Genomic DNA, 20340 nt, shown 5'->3' on the forward strand with positions numbered 1-20340 from the left:
GCTGAGAGGCACAAAATTTTTCACTTTGCATATATATGTATGTGGGGTGGTGGTGGGTTGCATAACAAAATGAAATACAGTAGGTTATTAGTTAAGTTTTTGGGGAGTCAAAGTTAATGCGGACTTCCAACTGTGCAGGGTAAGTTGTCAGTACCCCTAACCACTATGCTGTTCAAGAGTCAACTGTAACATTATGCAGGAGGGTGAAAGGAGAGATGGAGTGTCTTGAAATAAAGGCTTCTGTAGCAGGATGGACAATGGGGATTCTGGAATCAAAATTAGGTTCAAAACTCAGCGGCCTTACTTTTTAGCTGTGCTACCTTGGCCAAATTAGTTAGCCTCTCTGAGCTTCAATACTCCCACTAATGAAACAGGAGTAATAACATCTTTCACCCAGAGTTGTCATAATTGAATGAGATAAAATATACAAGCAGCTTGAACCTAAATTGATGCTCACAAATGATAGTGTTCTTTCCTTCCCTCAGACTTTGGCATAATATTAAATATCCATAGCAGTCTTGAAAATAGATGGTTTTTCTAAACAGCATCATGTCGCAGTGTATTGTTTGGATGGTATTCTCTTTAACGTGTCAAGTAAGGGCACTGTTGAGAAAGCTATAGACAGAATATTTTAAAAATAAAATATTATTAAATTTTAATAAAATATTAAAAAGAGTAGGGGAGAAGAATAGGAATGGGAAGCTTTACGTTTTCTGATTCCCTCAGCTGGTAATTTTTCATGACTCAAATGAGGTTGAGAGTAACTTTCCAGGTTTTGAATATTCTGTATCATGTAAGAATGAGGAGTAATCACTAATCAATTAGGTTTAAAAGCTACTGAAATTCTCAAGAATCATTTAAATAAGGTACTTATAGATGCCCCTAAAAAGATGAGAATAACCTTCCATGTCAGCAGTACATGAGTTAAATATGTGGTCAACAATGATATAAAAAGAGGTTGTATGTGAAATATCAGTTCATGTGAGGCAATGATCAATATTAATTTATGCGATATCAATAATGTTTTAGTCTAAATGAAACTTCCCTATATATAAAACACTCTTAATTACTGTAAAACCGTTACTTTCCACTTACCATTGATCTTAAGGAAATGACTAAAATTTTGGAGTGTGCTGACACAGCACTATTACTCTGGGTCATTATTCAGAGCAGGTGTCAATCTCTTTCAATTAATTCCAAAGCAGAAAAAAAAGTAATTTTTCATTTAATCAAGTCTCTCATTCAAAAAAAAAAAAGAACACATTAAGATAAGTGTAACTTTCATAAGAATGTTAACACTCTTCATACTCTTTGGGATAGGTAAAGCTTTTGATTTTCAGCCAGGTTCAAGAGAAAACATTAAATTTTATAATGTGCTGAATATAAGAATTCCCTACAGGAATAGGTCAAGCCATCAGCAACTGATGGCCTTCCAGATGAGATTTCCCAAGCTTGAGTTGAGTGATCAGACTGTCCCTTGTTAAACATTTCAGAAGTGACATGCACCCTCACCGCCAACGCAAGAGTATGGCATTTTTGAGCTCTACCTTCTAAGATCTTAAGAAGTGATTCTAGAAAAATCTAGACCATACAAGAGTTAACATAATGACACAACTATTGGTGTAAAACTGTATTTGTATATCAAGACTAGAAGGGAAAATTGTGGTTTCAACTAGAACACCAGTTTGTATAAAACTGCTCTGTTGCCCACAAACCCAGAGAAGATCTGTAAATGTAACTGTACCTTCTCTTTCAAATACAAGTGGCTGGAGTAAGGCCCTTAATTTGAAGACTAATTAGATTGATTCCTCTAGTCTAATCCACAGAACTTCAACATTATAGCTGATGTGCAATTTTCTGTAACAAACGTTTCCTGAGCACATTCTAAATGCCACACATAGTGCTAAACACTTGACATGAATTATATTATCTAATTCTCCTGAAAACCTGCTAAGACATTACAGCATTTGACATTTTTTTCAGTCATCATCATGTGCCATTGTTTTAAATTCTTTACATACATTAACTCATTGAGTCCATGCCAGGAGACAGAGGCTAATATTAGTTCCACTTTACAGATGAATAACATGAGATTGAGAGAGGTTAAAAAAGTGGCCATGGTCACACACATAGTAAGTGACAAAGCTGAAGCTGTTAGACCGCCTGCTCTGCTTGCCTCTACTCTCAGCAGAGCAGTATGGACTGGGGCCATGGTGGATAGCATCAATCATTGTTTGTAGTTAGGGATGACTACATAATTTTTGGACTCAGGGCTAACTGAAAATGCAGGGCTCCTTGTTCAACTGGCAGGTAAAAAGTGCCATTAAAGATACTAAACAGAAAGGTTCTTTCTCTCTTCCAGGTTCAATCTCTCGCCTTGTTATGGTGGTGTAATTTGCGATTTAATGTTGTTCTAAGTAACAAAAATTAAAATATTAAATTATTAGTATGTATTATCCATCTTTATATTGTGCCATACCAGTTTTAAATGTAAGTTAACTTATGTGTAGAATCACTGAATTCACCCAATTAATATTTCATGGCAGTTGTTTTGTTTTTACCAGAGCAGTGGAAACACTGCACAAAATGAATTCAGCTATTTTTATTTTACTTCTTGATGTGCACACATTTTATCAACACTCTGCCTTCTGTTCACTCATGAGTAAGTAAAGACCGGAAGGAAAAGGAAGTAAGGGCTGCCCTATTTTCCCTTTCCCTTGTCATTTTCGGTGTACGTAGTTTGTTGACCAACAATGTTGTGACACGGGTAAGATAGGATTCCTTGTTTTTTTCTGTTTCTTAGACCGCCACTGCCTTTTCCTGAGTTCCAAGAAAGTTCTAGTTTGGAAGGCAAGCATGGCCTCTGCGAGCCGTCAGCGCCCGCCTCACCCTCATTCCACTTAACCGTAGATGAAGCAGGCTTACCTCGCGCTCACTGAACTCCCGGGCACCGAGGGCCCACCAGAATTTAGAGCCCAGGAGGCATCCTGAGCACTACACGCAGGAAAGAGCGTGAGGAAACAGTGGACGCGCACATGGCGCGAACCTGCTCTGCTCACGTGCGTGCTCCGCCTCCCATCAGGCGCTGCGAGCGCGGGCCCTGCGCCGGTGATCCGGGTCCCCTCCCAGCTCAGCGCCCCCACCCCGCGGGCTGTGCGGTCCGGGACGGGAGTCCGTTTCCTCACTGCGGATCAGGAATGGTTCCAACCACCTTCTAGGGATTCTGTGAGGAGTAACTGCGAGTGTATACCTAGAGCTGGCAGCCCAAGGCTTGGCACAGAGTACATGCTTGGTAAGTGGTCATTGTGGTGGTTGCTGTCTTTGTGGCATTTTGCAGTTACATTTATTTGAAAATCTTTATCCCTTCAAATAAGATAATGAATAAACTTAGTGAAGATGCATCTTAGAAGAAATAGAAACTTCCCAGCAGGTCTAGCTAGGGGTGTAACCGCAAACCCAGCAGCGTCCTTCCCACCACCACTGTTAACTCAGTTGCGAAAAGCCTTACATGAAAAAATACATGGGAAAGGTCCCTCTGAGTGGGGACGAGAAGCCTTCCCTAAGGGTATGCGTGTCATTATGGGAAGCAGCTAGAGGACTGATCTTAAGCATGTGAGTCCCTTGGCGCATATAAATATATACGTATTTTTTAAGTGTTGCAGGCAGCAGACTCTTCCTATTTCCTCCCCAGCTTCCTCCTGGGTCACTGACGATGTAATTCACCAAAACAGAGTCACTCTAAGTGGGGTCTCTAGATGCTTGCATAGATTCACAAATGCAGAATCCTGGCTTCAATGCCAGACCTTTGAACTGAAATCCTGGGGAATTCTGACCCAAGAAACTGCCTTTAACAAGTTGCCCAAGTTCTTCTTAGACCACTAAGTATGAGAATTGTGGGAGCTTTAGGAGCAGGGAGGAGACCTTTTCTTTATTTTATCCCCAGCAGCAGGCAGACCTGCCAACTTTTGTTGAATGTTGGAGAAATGACTGAACCTGGAGTACAAGGATTTCTCCCCATCTGAGGACAGTTGGGATGGTTCTACTCAGGCCACATCTAGTACTCACAAGGTTGTAAATTTGTTAAAATATTAAAATTCTAACATAGGGGTTAGTAAATACCCATTGCTCTAACTTCTGTGCTTTCACACTGGTCTAGCTGCTCAGGCCTCTACTTTGGACTGCCCTGTTATCCAGCAACTAAAGGCTTAACCCCTGCTCTAGCAAGGGATCTCATCTAGTCTTACTGGCTAGCCTAGGTGCCAGCCAGCCCCTCATAGGTCCAACTAATGAGGTAGCTTATGGGCAGACTTGTGCCCTGTCTATGCTCTTAGGTGGGGGTAGGAAGGACTCTGGATGGGTGGTACCCCAGCCAGTTTACCTTGACTCTGGTTTAAGTTTCCCCATCTCCACATGTCTCCCAGGTCATAATGAGTGGAGTGAGATGGCATTTCTGGAGGTAGTAATGGCACCCTAGAGGGCAGTGTCCCAGGTTACAACCACCACCAGCTGAGTTACCCCTAGAGGTGCTCTTCCATGGCTGCTTCTGGGAACTGCAGCCTCCATTGGACTTTGGTTCTCAGAGATTCTGCTAAAGACTAGGTAAGCACTAGGTATGCAGGAATTCGAGTCTACAAACATGAGGCTTCTGTTGGCATGGTTTGACAGATGAGAGCCTGTTTGGTCCAAATGGTTCATGCAGGGGTTAGTGTGGGGCTGGGCGAAGTAAGGGGAAACAGGTTCTCTCATTTATTTTGTCAAGTTTACTAAATCATTGGATGTCCTCCTATCATAGCATTAGCCACATTACTGTTATTAATAAAAATGAGGGCAAGTACTTGTCAGAGTAATTGTCCTGTGCCAAGCACATATCTTAACTCATTTGAGTAACTATAATTATCACCACCATCCATGTTCAATAGATGAGGAAACTGAGATTCAGAGGTTATTTAAAATTCAAATAGCAGAGCCACAGTTTGAACTCAGGAGGTCTGACTGCCATTAGAGTCAACCCTCATATACATCACCCCTCTTCAATTTACGTTTAAAAAATTTTTTTTTGTGTGTGACTTACTTGGTAACAGAGATCTGGAATATACAGAAAAAAACTAATACAATGGATAGAAACATTTATTTTTTATTTTTTTATTTTGGTATCATTAATCTACAGTTACATGAAAAACATTATGTTTACTAGGCTCCCCCCTTCACCAAGGCCCCCCCACATACCCCTTCACAGTCACTGTCCATCTGCATAGTAAGATGCTGTAAAATCACTACTTGTCTTCTCTGTGTTACACAGCCCTCCCCGTGCCCCCCACGCACTATACATGCTAATCGTAATGCCCTCTTTCTTTTTCCCTGCCCTTATCTCTCCCTTCCCACCCATCCTCCCCAGTCCCTTTCCCTTTGGTAACTGTGAGTCCATTCTTGGATTCTGTGATTCTGCTGCTGTTTTGTTCCTTCAGTTTTTCTTTGTTCTTATACTCCACATATGAGTGAAATCATTTGGTACTTGTCTTTCTCCGCCTGGCTTATTTCACTGAACATAATACCCTCTAGCTCCATCCATGTTTTTCCAAATGGTAGGATCTGATTTTTTCTTATGGCTGAGTAATATTCCATTGTGTATATGTACCACATCTTCTTTATCCATTCATCTACTGATGGACATTTAGGTTGCTTCCATATCTTGGCTATTGTAAATAGTGCAGCGATAAACATAGGGGTGCATCTGTCTTTTTCAAAATGGAGTGCTACATTCTTAGGGTAAATTCCTAGAAGTGGAATTCCTGGGTCAAATGGTATTTCTATTTTGAGCATTCTGAGGAACCTCCATACTGCTTTCCACAATGGTTGAACTAATTTACATTCCCACCAGCAGTGTAGGAGGGTTCCCCTTTCTCCACAACCTCGCCAACATTTGTTGTTGTTTGTCTTTTCGATGATGGTGATCCTTACTGGTGTGAGGCGATATCTCATTGTGGTTTTAATTTGCATTTCTCTGATGATTAGCGATGTGGAGCATCTTTTCATGTGCCTGTTGGCCATCTGAATTTCTTCTTTAGAGAACTGTCTATTCAGCTCCTCTGCCCATTTTTTAATTGGATTATTAGCTTTTTGTTTGTTGAGGTGTGTGAGCTCTTTATATATTTTGGGTGTCAATCCTTTATCGGATCTGTCATTTATGAATATATTCTTCCATACTGTAGGATACCTTTTTGTTCTATTGATGGTATCCTTTGCTGTACAGAAGCTTTTTAGCTTGATATAGTCCCACTTGTTCATTTTTGCCTTTGTTTCCCTTGCCTGGGGTGATATGTTCATGAAGAAGTCACCCATGTTTATGTCCATGAGATTTTTGCCTATTTTTTTTTCTAAGAGTTTTATGGTTTCATGACTTACATTCAGGTCTTTGATCCATTTCAAATTTACTTTTGTGTATGGGTTAGACAGTGATCCAGTTTCATTCTCTTACATGTAGCTGTCCAGGGCTAGAAACATTTTGAATGAAATTGCTGTCAGTTCAGCAGAAGCTGAGAGAGGAGTCAGCAACATGAACAATATTGCTGATGTTATGATAAATTATCTATCTAATGAGACTCTAAATAGCCTAATGATTATCAAGTTATTGGGGAAGTCATTGGAATAATTCTATGTGTGTTCCTATGTCAATCATTTTCAGACTGGGACATTGTTGCCTAGTGACAGACAGCACATCAAACCAAAGGTTAGCAATCACTTTTAGAAATCGGCAAGTGAGGTTGTATTTGAAATTGATAAATTTGCATTAAAACTCATATATGCTTCTGTTTAGAGAATACTGGGAATTAAATGTTTTAAATTTACATGTTGACTAAGTATTTTGCTTATCACCTTGGCTGTTCTTATTCTCAATTCTCCATTCAATTCCTTTGGTCCACACCTCTCAGAGCTCAGTCTGAGAGATGATCACTTTGCCCATCCTGAGCTTTGATATGCCAAACTGTATCAAATTTCTGCTTCAAATTTGCTCCCCATTTGGCTCACGCTTTTTCCTTGAGTGAAAAGTAGGTAGACACTTGCTTTAGGTGTAAAAGGCTTTCCTGGGAATTGAGTGGGAATGTGGGCAAGGAGGCTATTCTTCAGTATACTATTGCTTCCTTCCATAAACTCAGGTAATTGAGCTGTCATATTTAAACTTTTATTGGTTAAGACTCACGTTAAGACTGAAGCCCTTGTTTTGCAGTTCCTTCAGGGTTACATTTGAAAAGAACAAATAGAAAACTCAGTGATGAGTTCTGAGTAAGTCTGTGAACACAGAACACTTGTCAGTCTCCATGATCTCAAGGAACACTGAATGTAAGGGAGTTATTTAAACACTCCAAAACAGAAAGGAAATAAAAAGCTCTTACATCTAGTATGTCAAAACCAGTTCAGAAGTACGTGGCAGTCCTGGCAAAGCATTACAATTTCTAGCCAGTCCAGTCATGATTCTCTGGCAAACTGCACAGTCATGGTTATGATGCTCTGGGATAAGAGGTGCCCGTAAATGTCAGATATTACACAAATGTCAGGAATGATTATTGTTAATGGGGGCTAAACTGTCCCTAAGCAAAGCTCCCACTCCCAGGCAACACATCCTTAGCAGAGATTCTAAACACCAATAACCCATGAGAAGGGAACATTCACCACTGGTTCTAGAAAGGAGCCCATTTGGAATTTGGGATTTGGAAACGGGTTAGGGTGGTGCCAGTGCACCACTTGCTCAAGTGACTTCAGGCCAGCCCTCTAACATTCTGGAGTGTACCTTAGCTCATCTGTGAAATGGGGCAAGTTATAACACCTGCCCTACTTCTCCCTGTGCTGGGTTGTACTGAGAATCAAGGGAGTTCACGTGGGTGCCAGTGCTTTGGAAAGTGTGAGCTGCTGCAAGAGTGACAATAGTCATCCAGGATCAGCCAGAATTTAGACTATGCTTCTTCTTTGGGTCCTACTCACAGGGAGATACCTGAATGGAAATTAAGCAGGGAATGGTGATGGCTTCTTTTTAGGAGCTGTCAGGAAGGTACTGCAGACCAGGCACCCAGATCCTGCGTTCTGGCTTTGCCATTTGCCAGCCTGTGAGCTTGGGTGAGTTACAGAGGAGGCTCTGCAAGTGATCTCCCAGGGCCCTTCCGGCTCTGACGCTGAGTCTAAATCAGGCTCAACACTTGGCTCTAGCAGTGATTCACCTTTCCCCTCCAGGAGCAACTCCCCTCCGGCTTTTCAGAACCATGAAGCAGGGGTCTTGGAAAAGGGTGAGGGCTGTGTATTCCGTGTGAGTGTGCTCAATAAAGAAGTTATTCCCTTGGAGATGAGGTGGGGTGGAGGACGATAGAAAAGGGGTGTTGAGTTAGTGCTCTGAGAAACCAGGATGCAGGGAACACTGTAATGAGGTCACAACTGTCGCAGGCAAAAGGGAGCCGGACATCTGATGGGGGAAGGGAAGTGCGTCCTGCATTTCTGTTAACGGAAAGTCTCTTCCAGCATCCTCAGCAGCCCACTTCCAACCTCTCCCCTACCCGCGACCCCACACCTTCCAAACGCTATCACTCTCCTCGCAGGAGATCCCGTGTCCATGCCGCTTCCGTGGGCCTGTCTCAAAGCGTGAGGATTGTTTCCAAGCTGACTCACACTACTAATGTCAGGGAACCGTGTCACACGGCGCTGGGCTGTGCAAGCTGTTGCTTTCGCGGTCGCCACAGCCGCCGCCGCTCCCGGGCGGGGGCACTAGGGTCCGCATGTGGGGCGGGGGCGGGGCCGTGGTGGGGCCCGCCCCTTCAGCGCGCCGGCCCCGCCCCCATCTCCCTCCCCAGCGGACCGCAATGATTTAGAAGTTCAGGAATCCCACGTGACGTCACCGGGGGGGTGATGTAATGCACTCTAAATAGAATGTATTGTAATCTTTGCTCAGTCCAACGTGGTCCCTTCACCCGGGCTCCGCTCTTGCCTTCTCCACACTTGCTTGGTAAGTTCCTAAAAATACGGCTCGGCCACTTCTGGGGCTTTTGCATTTAGCCACTTTTGTTGCACTTGCTGCGGGAGCCGTATCGTGAGCATACTTGTTTGCAAGGGTTGGTTCGGCAGCAGCAGCGAGGTTACTTGGTTCAGTGGGCAGGTCACAGGGCAAAGAGTAGGGAAGACGCGATGCATTTTTTTGGAGGGTCATCTGTGTTTGTAAACACTTTGGCGGACCAGAGGAAGTCCGGCCCCAGATGCTGGTGGACTGTGGAATTCTGCTGTGTCCTGAGGCCACCTTAGAGGCCCCACGCCGTGTCCGTCCCCGAGCGCGTTTTGGTGGCCGCCGTGCCGTGCGACTAGAGGGATGCTAACGTGGAGCGAGCGCCGTGTCCGCCCCGGCGTGCGTGCGTGTGTGGGAGCGCGCGTGTGTTTCCCTGACTCGGGGAACAGTTATGAATCGGGGGTGTGTGTTTGCCTCCAGAGACCTGGCAAGGTGCGGAACCCTCCAGAAGTGCGGTCAAGCGGCGGCAGCGGCGGCGGCAGCGGAGACGGCGAGCCAGGAATCTTCCCCCGCGTCCCCAACTTCCCCGTGATGCGGCGGAACCCCCGGAGAAAGTTTGCAAAGTTCCAGCGGGCGCGGCGAGGACGCCGGGTCACCTAGGGGGCGGGCGGGCAGGCGCAGGGGGCTCGCTCCCTCCCAGGTGCTGAGCCTTCTGCTGCACCTCCCCGTGGGGCTGCCTGCCGCAGATGGTGGGGGCGCGCGCCAGGGGTGGGGACGTCGCCCTTGAAGGGCACTTGGCTTTCGCTCCAGGCGCCGAAGGCTCGAGAGTGGCGAGGCTCTGCTGGCGTTTACGTCTCTAGCCGCGTCCTGTCCTCGCAGGCATCATTGTCTCTTCCCCGCCGCTGCCCCAAATGACAGCTCTCACTTTTGCCTCTGCGGCGCGGTGGCAGTTCCCAGGACTCGGCGGCGGAACCTTCTTCAGCAGATTCTCCATGAAACCGCTTAAACTTTTTACGAAGTTCTTAAGAGGGGCGAAGGAACCAAGGAGATGTTTCTCCCGGCGGCTGCATCCTGCTTCTTTGCTATAGATTTATTTCGGGGGGTGGGGAGAGGGGTATCAGGTAAATAAAGCTCCAGACGTTGTCTACCCCCTCCCCAATTTTCCCTGAAAGGGTGCCACCCCCACCGATGCTTGTTGAAGGCCAGGAACTGGAGTGGGCTGCTTGTGTATTTCGTCGTCAGTGTGTGCAGTGTGTTTGATTTGAACTTTTCCCTCCCTCTCTGACGTGTGTCAAGGAATAAGGGCTGGATACAGGTCCATTACGTCATTCTGCAGGCCAGTGTTTGATTAACAGTTTCAGATACTCAAGGGTTTCGGGGACTTAGAATGCTGACCAAGCAACTCTGCTTTCCATCCCCACCTCCTAACATTCTCGTACAGTCGCCCTTTCCCTGGGCATCTTTGTTGCCCTCTCCTCCTGGACCCCTCCTTCTCACCCCCTCTCCCGCCCACACCGTTATCACTCTGGCCCCGCCTCCGCCTTTTACTGCTCTCCCTGGGGCGACTGCTTTCCCTGGAGTGTGGGTAAGAGCTTCTGGTGTCTGAGGGGAGCACAGTACCTGATCAGCGCACACACAATCTGCCCTTTTCTATTATTTAAGAAAGGCACCAGCCAGCCGCTCTTCTCCAGGGCGAAAATGCTCAGCGCTAATAGAAAAGGCATCTTAGTAGATGGTTATAGAGACGGTATGATAAAAGTGTGACCCTGTAGTGATTTAGGAAAACGACACACTTGTTGCTAACAAAGTACTTAATTTTACATATCGCCTTCCTCCAAACCGCTTAAGCCGAAGAGGGAAGACGAAGTGAGGATGCTGACTAAATCAAATTTAGCTGAAAGAATCAAGATTAAACAGTTCATTTCCAAAGTGAGGGCATGTGAGTTGTTATACCCAAAGTACCGTACAATAAATTGGTGCGTGTGTTTCTTTCTCTTAACCTGAAGTTTCTGTATTTAAAGAGGAAGTTAAATACCTAAGTCATTAAACTGAGTCAAAATCTCCATATCTGGCAGTTGAAATAAAAACTGTGTGTGTGACATGTTTAAGGGATAAAAGTAAAAAGAACTCTTAAGGGGTAGGGGTGTAAAGCAGAAATCAAAAAATTAACTGACAGGATTTTGGATGGAGAGGGGCAGAGGATTTGAGTGCTCTCTGATTTGGAGTTGGTGAAAGCTAAATAAAAGAAAATTTATGTTGCGTATGTGGGAATTTCTTGAAGAACACGTATTTTGTTATAATCAAATCTATTTTCTTCAAAGTAAAAACCATGCTGTAGAGTAGGCATTTGTGAAATTCTTGTCTGGGGTCTAATTGACATCCTTTCCTAAGTTTGCAGCAGTATTTATTATTTATTCACATTCAGAGATGGAATAGTATAACCCCCACATAATGTATATACATCTAAAATGTTAAACTTCTTGTTTGTGATGCATGGACCTAAAGGAAAAAAAGGCCCGGGTCACTGGCACTGGAGAGTGTGATTAATGATCAGTGATTTAGTGATCACTGATTAGTGGTTTTATTCAAACTGTTACCTCTGACCAGAAGCACACATCAGAGGATTAACAGGCTCTTTAGATAAATGCTCATTAGTGGAAGGGGAAAAGCAAAGATAATAGGCATGCACCCAGGGACAACTTTCGAAGAAAATCATTCCCGTCTTCAGAATAATAAGCTCTATTAACAGAAAGCCCTTTTAATTTAAAACTTGCTTTTATCTTGTAAATCAAAGTTAGATGTAAAAGTTTGTAGTGCCATTATAACCTAAATTTTCCCATATCCACTCGATGTGGATTATCTCAGTAGCGATATATTTTTTTTTATTTAAATAAACAATTGGACCTTTAGAGCAGCTGAACCCTGACAAGTTCTTAACTCTCAGGGTTTGAAGGTGTCCCCCCTTCTAGAATGGAGAATGCAACTTGCTAACTAGATGGCGCACTGTTATTTGGCGTTCTGTGCTGTGAAGTGCAAAGTCTAAAGGAGCAAGTAGCTGCTTGTGAGGTGTTCTTCAACACTTACAACAAAGTTGATTCTGTGTAGGGTTGGAGGCTAGACAGTTCTACAAGTTTTTAGTCACTTTTTCCATGTCAGTTAAATCTAGGGAGTTCAAGACTACTGGAAAAATTAGTCTCATTACTAAAAGAAACTTAGAGAACGAGAGGAGAGGAGGTACGGGAGTCTAGGAGGTACCTTCGGGTTGTAGGAGTGATTGTAAAATACCAGTCCTGTTCTTATTTTACTAAGAGCTATTTTCACAATCTTATGGTCTGAAATACTGAGGCAAATACTCAAAGACTGATTTTCTTCCTAATCTTGCTGGTGAAAAGAAGTTAAATAGAAAGAAAGGAAGAGAAAACTTGATTTGGTGGCTGCAGGAAGCAACACGTTGCTGCTTTATTCTACAGATAATGGTAAGATGATGTTTATTATGCTTATTAAGCAGAAAGGGAACTCTGCAGTTGGTTAAATGAGGCCAATCTTGTGTTTTTGTAGACAGAATTCAGAAATGGAATTCGTATTTTGCACTGAATTTTAGTGTTACTTTTGTCAGTTTCCTGGGACTTGGTAGCATTTGTGTGGAAGGTTTTGTGAGTGTGTAAACGTGTATGTATATGTGTGTGTGTGAATAAGACCATTATTGCCCAATTAAAATAATGTTCATGATCATATGAACTGTAGTGGGAGAGCTATGAAACATGTTAAGTAGCTTCTCAGGTAAGAATTCACTTTTCCATGGGTTTTCATGAATCACTTCAAAAAGTATGTATGTTTTGATATGGAGGTTCTTAAAAAAGAGACCTAAAAATTAGAAATAAAACAAAAGAACCCCAGTCTCCATATCCAAACCTAGATTTGTATTCTCCTGAGAAAGGATGCTATTGATTGAATATCAGCTATTTAGTTTTAAAACTTAAAATGAGAGCAATAAAAGAACTTGTGCCCCCCTATAAATGTTCTCATTTTCCTTTGCATGTAGCATTTTGTATAGATCTGTTAATTTTAAATCCTGACTGAGTCATAACCATTTTTGTTTTTCAACTTTACTCAAAGTAAACATGTTTGTTCAATTGATAATATCTTCCAGACAACTGTTGTTTAATGTAATTCAGTGATATTCATAAATTACCTGTCAACTGGAAGTCAGTTGTGACCTTATATAGTTTATACATGAGCAGATAGTTTATTAGAACATTCCCACAAACAAGTGGAAACTCTGCCTTATTTCTATATCTCGGAGACGGTGCAGCTTCTATTTGAATAGGTTAAATGAATGGTAGTTTGCAAGAGAGACTTTTCCTGTATAGCTTTTCAATTACAGTAAGTTGAAGATTTTCCTTACTCGAGACCAATCAATCATGAACTTTCTATGGCTATTTGTACTGATATCAAGTTTCTGGTCTCCCGATTTCTTACTGTAATTTGCTGTTTTAGCAATGATGCCACACCATCCTATATTATTTCCTTAGCTTTGGAGTTTGCTTCTTATTAAGTTGAAAATTATTTTGCGGGAGGGTGATTTTTGCTGGATCCCTAAGATGTAAACTTTGTATTTGTAGTTGGTTTTCTTCTGGTTGTGTGGATAGATTAAAATTGAGGATTTGAATGGATTTATGAATTTTGTCATCTTTTCTTTATTTTTTTCCTTTTTCAAAGCAATGCTGTTAGTCATAAAATTAATGCAATCATGGCTGGTGTTTCCCATCTATATGCTTCTTTTGCTTCTTACAAATTGGATTTATACAGCAATTTAAAATCTTTTTTTAGAGGCAGCTTTCTTGGATGAAGATGAAACAATGATCTCAGGCAATTCATTATCTTGTTCAGTTGACTACCAGCTGTATTATGGGAATCTACCAATGCTTTTATAAATTAGTGTTTAAAAATGTAAATCTAGAACTATTTCTCTGAATCCTATTTAGGAAAATTGTACAATTGAGATAAGGTAATAAACTGGGAGGCAGCAGCCTCAAATGTTTAAGTGTGAGAAAGAAGCACTTCCAGAAATGCTAAACAGACTTAAAGAACTTTTTTGTGTTGTTATTTGTGAACTAAATAAGCTATTTTGTGGCATTGCTTAAAATAGAATTTCTGGCACTTTAAAAATGACGTCATGTTTAATGTTTTCACTAAAAAGTTCTTACATTTTGTAATTAGGAAAAAAATGGGCAATTAGTATTTTTTGAGGATCCATTAGTATTCCATTGATGGGAATTGCAAATCATGGATTTAATATAAGAAGAACAAAAAAGAGGAGACTTTTACAAATTTCCAGGTAGTGATAACACTGTTCCAGGAACAAAAGCTTTTTGAAGCTCTTATTAAGACTCTGGGACTTTCAAAATAAAACTTACGAAGTTTAGGATAAATTTCTCAATGTATAAGATATTACATGGGCACTTCCTATTTCTTTCCTCCAACCAGACTTTATTGTTCAATTATCTTTTCTGAGAAATAGATCAATTTAACGCTTTAAAAATACATATTTTAGTAGCTTCCTTCTATTTCCTCACGGTTCCCACTTCTAATCTCTGCCTTAAAATTAACAAGCGTTGAAAACTACCATGTTGACATTGGGTTTGAACTAATCTTAGACAGTAAGATTGCCTTTCGGCTTAGGGATTTTGCTGGAGAGAGAGAAAGGCTTGTCGCAGCCTATGCAGAGCTGGAACTGGGAATGACTTCTCAATGATACACCAGCCTCTCCACTTTGCAGAGAACCTAAGGCCTGATGGTGTCCCCTGGCCCACCCAAGGCCCAGAGCTAGATTGTCAAACCTAGCCTCAAAATTCAGTCCCTCCTCGGGTCGTGTTCTCTTTTCTCAAGGCCGCCATGAATACCCATGTCATGAATGAAACATAACCCATGGCTTTGGATGCTCTGCTCTTTTCAAGCCTTTTGATCACTAACTTTTCAAACACAAATTTTTATTGGATCTTTTGAATGAATGCCCTAACCATATAAACTATAGTTTCTATTCTGTTTATTATAATATATCTACAATGTTCATTTTTCTAATATTGACCTTCTTATTTGAAGGCCATTCTTTTTTTCACCGTTGTTATTAGATATGCCCTATCTAATAATAGTATACCATCCAGATTTCATTTGAGACTAAAAACCAGGCTAAACTAAAAATGGCCTAAAAGACTGTCTCAGAATAAGGCAGTAAATTTATATTCTGTCTTTTCTTTATTATCTTTGAGGAAAAGATCTGAAAAATTATTTAAAGTTAAAATTAAAAATATTTCTTCTTGTTAAATAAAGCAACAAACGCTACTTTCACTCTGACAGATATACTTTTGCCAAGGATCCATCTGTAAAATATTCCAGGTTGGTGTAAATGCAAGTGTTTGGAGGTGAATATTACTACATGAGAAATGAGTTGAGTCTGGAAGTATGCTCTTTGACATTTGACTAGCAAAACTTGACTAATCAGAGCTAATAGAAATCATGCATGCAATATAGGGGGCTCCAGAGCACCAAACATTTGATTTAAAATGACATTTAGGTTATGCTGTGTTTTAGATGGGGAACAAGAATATCTCAATAGAAATCTTGAATGCATCCACTGTATGTGTTTCTTGGTTTGACCCATGGGTTTCCTTACCAGTTCTTTGCAGGAAGGTTTTATATCAGAATTTAGGTCTCATTTTCTTTTATTACACTGAGGAGCCCCTGTGTTGCCTGATTTCTCAAATAGAACACATTTCAGCCAGGGTTTTGCAATTCTGTCTCTGCTGGCTTCCCAAGGGAGAAAAACCACATACAATAAAAAACATCTTTGTTTTTGTTTGAATTAGCCGATTATTAGAAGAATACATTTTATCTCCATTTACCAGATCTGGTAGGACCATTTCACTTACCAAAACAAGATTTTTTTCTTGAAGTAAGCAAGCAATGTTGCTGTTCTGCTTCTGATGACCAGATACTAATCCATGCATCAGAGGGTAGAAGGCATTGTAAGATAAAGTCCATTTCTACCATGGTACCTAGCTAGGTATGACATGGCATGCCAGTATGCAGAATCTGACTTGGCTCACTGCGGTGACAACATTGTCCAGAAAACATTGCCTTTGGGGAGGAAAGACAATATTGTAGTCAGTGAAACTTCTAAATTCTGAGCAGGGACTGTTTCTGGGCTTGCACAGATGGCTCTCAGAATGCTGAGGGTCTCTAGGGTTATTTATTAAACTGCAACATGGTAAACATTCCCAGGCTAGAACTTGACCATCTATATCTTAAAAACCTTAATAGTCTCTTCATCCATTCTCTGCCTTTTCCTTATGCATTTTCTAGATTTATTTTTTAGCATTCATTCTGTAACTCTACTTCCCTGAATAACCCTATAATAACAAATCACAAGTGTGCACGTACCAGAGAGAGAGGGTGTTTTTCCTCAAGAGTAATAGATTTTAATATCAAATATTAGAAAAAAACAACTAGCAAGACAAAAGAAGGAAGGGTGTGAAATCTCATTGATGGCAATATGGGGTCTGCTGTTCATGGCCCTGCAACAATGTGGTTTAGGGCAACAGGAAAAGCAGAAGACAGGAAGAGGGAATTCCCAAAGTGCTGCCTTGAGCTCATTATGCTTCTCAGCCTCAGTTTCTTAACTTGTGAAAAGAATGTTGGTCTTGACCAGCACTCTCCAGCACAACCACAAATGCAAGTCATAGTAGCCACATTAAAAAGGTGAAAAGAAACAGGTGAAGTTAATTTTAATAACATTTTATTTAACCCAATATATCTGAAATGTTATCATTTCAACATATAATCAATATAAAAATGTTGATAAGATACTTTGCAATTTTTTTTTTGTACTCAATCTTTGAAATCCAGTGTTTATTTTACAATTGCTGCACATCTCAATTTGGACTAGCCACTTTTCAAGAGCTCAGTAGCTATATGTAGCCAGTGACTATGGTACCAGGCAATGCAAATCTGTACTCCATATCAATGGTTCTTAATCTGGTCATCCCAATAGAACAACCTGTAGAGTTTATAAAAGAATATTGATACCTAGTTTGCCCCAATTCTGACATAATTAGTTTAGGGGGTGGGAAGCATGGTCCTAGGCATCTGTATTTTTTTAAAAGCTCCAAAAGTGTTTCTAAAGTGTAGCCAAGGTTGGGAACCACAATTATAACTGATCACTAAGGGACTACAGTAAAGCATGCAGAGTTCAAGGGCAGCAAGTGGTTGTTATAGGCATACTGCATACTACAAAACATTTATGAAAATATAATTAATAAAATTTACAGTTGAGTAATTTAGAAGACATATCTTTGTACTACAGATGAACTCTGTAAAGTTTCAAATATGGATGTTTAAAATGATTTGTTTCCTGAAAAATCTTATGATTTGATTTGCATGAGCCTCTTAGAAACCCCCCATTTTGGAGCTGTCAAGGTCATCACATTGCAGTTATTTTGCTAGCTTACTACTTTGCCCCAGACTCTACTTGATTTTAGCTGTTTTTGGAGGGAAACTCTTACTCTCTTTGAGACATCTGGATCCCCATCGTGTTTCTTCCACCTAGGCTTTTAATAAGCTTTGTGTCACTGCGTAGACCAAACTTGCCCTTTGCTCATGTCAGGATGTTAGTTAAAACATGCTGGACTTAAAGTGTTCACTCTATTTGTCATCCTTTAAAATATTAGAAGAACCAGTATTTCTCAATGCACCCCAGAATATTTGCTTTAATACATTTTTTAAACAATATACTAGTCTGTGCATTCACTAAAGAATGCAAAGAACTAAAAAACAAAAAATAATTTCTGAACTCCTCACCCATCTTCTTTCGAAGTCAACAAACAGCATTGTATGTGGAGGCAAGACCTCAGGGATGGTCCCCTGTGACTTCATGCTGCTGAAAGCCTCTGCATTCCCGTATTTGTGAGTCATTCCGCCCTGAGCCTCTCTTCTCATCCCCTGCGTAGCAGTCTGTTTCCAAGTACATGTCTATCTGACTGCGTGCTTTTAAACCATGACTTAAAAACATTTTTAGGTACAAACTTACATGGTTCTTTACATTTTGTGGTGATAATATTTGTGTTTTCTGTAATATTATTCATCAGAAGATTTTTAAGCTCCATTTATTAACATTCAGCTTTAACTCCCATTTTATAGATGGAGAAACTGAGGGGCTGACAAGGCTAAGCATTGTGTTTGAATTAGAAGGATGGTCAGTGTGAGAAAAGAACTCACATTTATTAGTGCCTAAATATAAGCATTACTTTGGATGGCTTCCAGGTGGGGATTTTCCAATTGTGTATGCTATTGCATTTGTCTTTGAATTTTTAAAGTCACATTATTTCTGATACTTTTCCATGCAATATTTGCATTTAAATGGTTTCTCTGCTAATAACTCTTGCTTCCCAACTTTAAGCTATATATATGTGGACTAATTAACAAATACATATGTGTATATCAACCTCTTAACATGGGCAATATTCTAAAAGTTGCATGGAGACATATGGTATCTAGGGAAGCTTTCTCTCAGGCTACTTTTTGATTTGACTGCTAGAGGATGTCATGGAAAGACAATAGATTAAAGATTAGTTCAACTCTTTTGGGGTTTGGGAGTAAAGGGCTTTAGATATTCATTCATTGAGTAAGACAGACTCTAGCCTTAGCTCCTGAATTCTCTTTAATAAAACATTTTAGCTCTTGTTTTACCAATGTACTGTCTTCATAGTTGGCCTGGAGCCGTCTGCTTTTGAGTATTTGTTTTCTCCTAATGATGACTAGGGATGGACTTAGCCATTTGCAATTTCTGTCTACACCTCTGTGTCTTCAATGCATGAGATACAAGCCATGATTAATAATGCACTCTGTGACCAGTGCAAGGGTGAGTTATTTTGGATCCCTTTCTAAGTATTATATCAAAGTTTAAACAATTTTAACATCCACACATACACGTGGTTATGGTGGTTAAGCTTGTATATAAATAAAAACCTTGGCCAATGAGGACCAGAATGTTACTAGTATATGTACTTGTAAATGTGATTATCATCTTTTTAAGGATGCCCATGGTTAAATTGTTCCTCCTTTTGAGCAAGCATCTATTTGTCACATTGATTTAGATACACATATTGTTGATTAAAAGATATTGCTCAATTTTTAAAAAATTGAAACCATATTTAAGACACTCTTCTTTTCTAATAAGACCTGTCTTAGCACACATTGTTTACAATTTCATCTTCCAGCTTTGCAAAGCCAGATGACTAACAACCACAATTCTTAGTGCCGTGCTGTTGGACATCATCAAAGATGATGGTGCACAGTGTTTTGGCACCATGAAACAGCGTGTAATTTGAAATTGTACTTTTTGCTAAATACTCATGCTAATCTCTAAACCATTCAAAACACTAAAAAAAAGAATAACAGTGATGTCTGTCCATTAGAGGGAGGCAGCACGGGCAGAGAAGTACAATTGTTTTTTTCATGTGCCTCAGAAGAGCTTACAAAAATCAGGGGGAAAAAAAATTACCTGTAATTACTTAACATGCCCTTTGGAAAGGACATGCTTAAGACAGACAAGTTAACCCTTTAACCCAATGTTCATTTTTATCCTTCCTAGGAAATGTGTTGGGGGGCGGGGCAGGGGTTTGGTTGTTTTGTTGTCTACAGTATCTTTAAAAGGAAGGCTATAAATGGATGCTCTATCTTTAACATGTAGCAGATATTTTAGGAGGTATATTTAGAAAGGCCTTTACATAGGTTTAGTTATTTAATATTGTTTTAAAAAAGGGGATTCTGGAGATTGGTTGCACAACAGTGTGAATATACTTAACACTACTGAACTATACACTTAAAAATGGTTAACATAGTAAATTTTATATTATCTGTATTTTACCACAATAAAAAAAGAGATATGGTAAGATTTTCCTTTACCAATTCTCCAGATGGAGAAATAGAATGCATAGACCATTTGTTCAAAGTCAGGTATAGCAGCTTTAGTGTCTTAATGGGAGGAACAAAATCTAAAAAGGACTTTTGCACTTCAGGCCAATGCAGAGAGGTGACAGGCATGTGATGTGATTCTGACATAATAATCCAGGGAAGACAACAGCTAGGCACACAGCATTGAATGCTTCTTTTCTGGAGACTGGCTTGGATCAAGATGAGCCTTGTATGTAGAAAACTGTATTATTTAATTTGAAAAACATACCATGTGGCTTTATTTGAATATCTCTATTTGTATCAACTTGAATGCCTTTCTCAGGGCAAGGATATACTCAACAGAGATAATGCACAAAACATAGGCTTGTAGTTTATGTAAAGGAATAAAA

The 20340-nt window shown here is 40.6% G+C and overlaps 1 protein-coding gene across 4 annotated transcripts in view; it reads left to right on the forward strand.

Annotated features, from left to right (window-relative positions):
* The first annotated feature begins 8896 nt into the window (after positions 1-8896).
* The window catches only part of CREB5 (cAMP responsive element binding protein 5), a 385945-nt gene continuing 374501 nt past the window's right edge, over positions 8897-20340 (forward strand). For 3 of the 4 annotated variants that reach the window (XM_057504611.1, XM_057504612.1, XM_057504613.1), the window contains exons 1-2: positions 8916-8986; positions 9461-12456. In XM_057504611.1, the coding sequence (XP_057360594.1) occupies positions 12454-12456 (3 nt within the window). In that variant the 5' untranslated portion in view covers positions 8916-8986; positions 9461-12453. Of the gene's footprint in view, positions 8987-9460; positions 12457-20340 lie in introns of all 4 variants that reach the window. The other variant, XM_036897402.2, reaches the window with a different exon arrangement.

Source organism: Manis pentadactyla, chromosome 7 (genome assembly GCF_030020395.1).
Source record: "Manis pentadactyla isolate mManPen7 chromosome 7, mManPen7.hap1, whole genome shotgun sequence".
NCBI lineage: Eukaryota > Metazoa > Chordata > Mammalia > Pholidota > Manidae > Manis > Manis pentadactyla.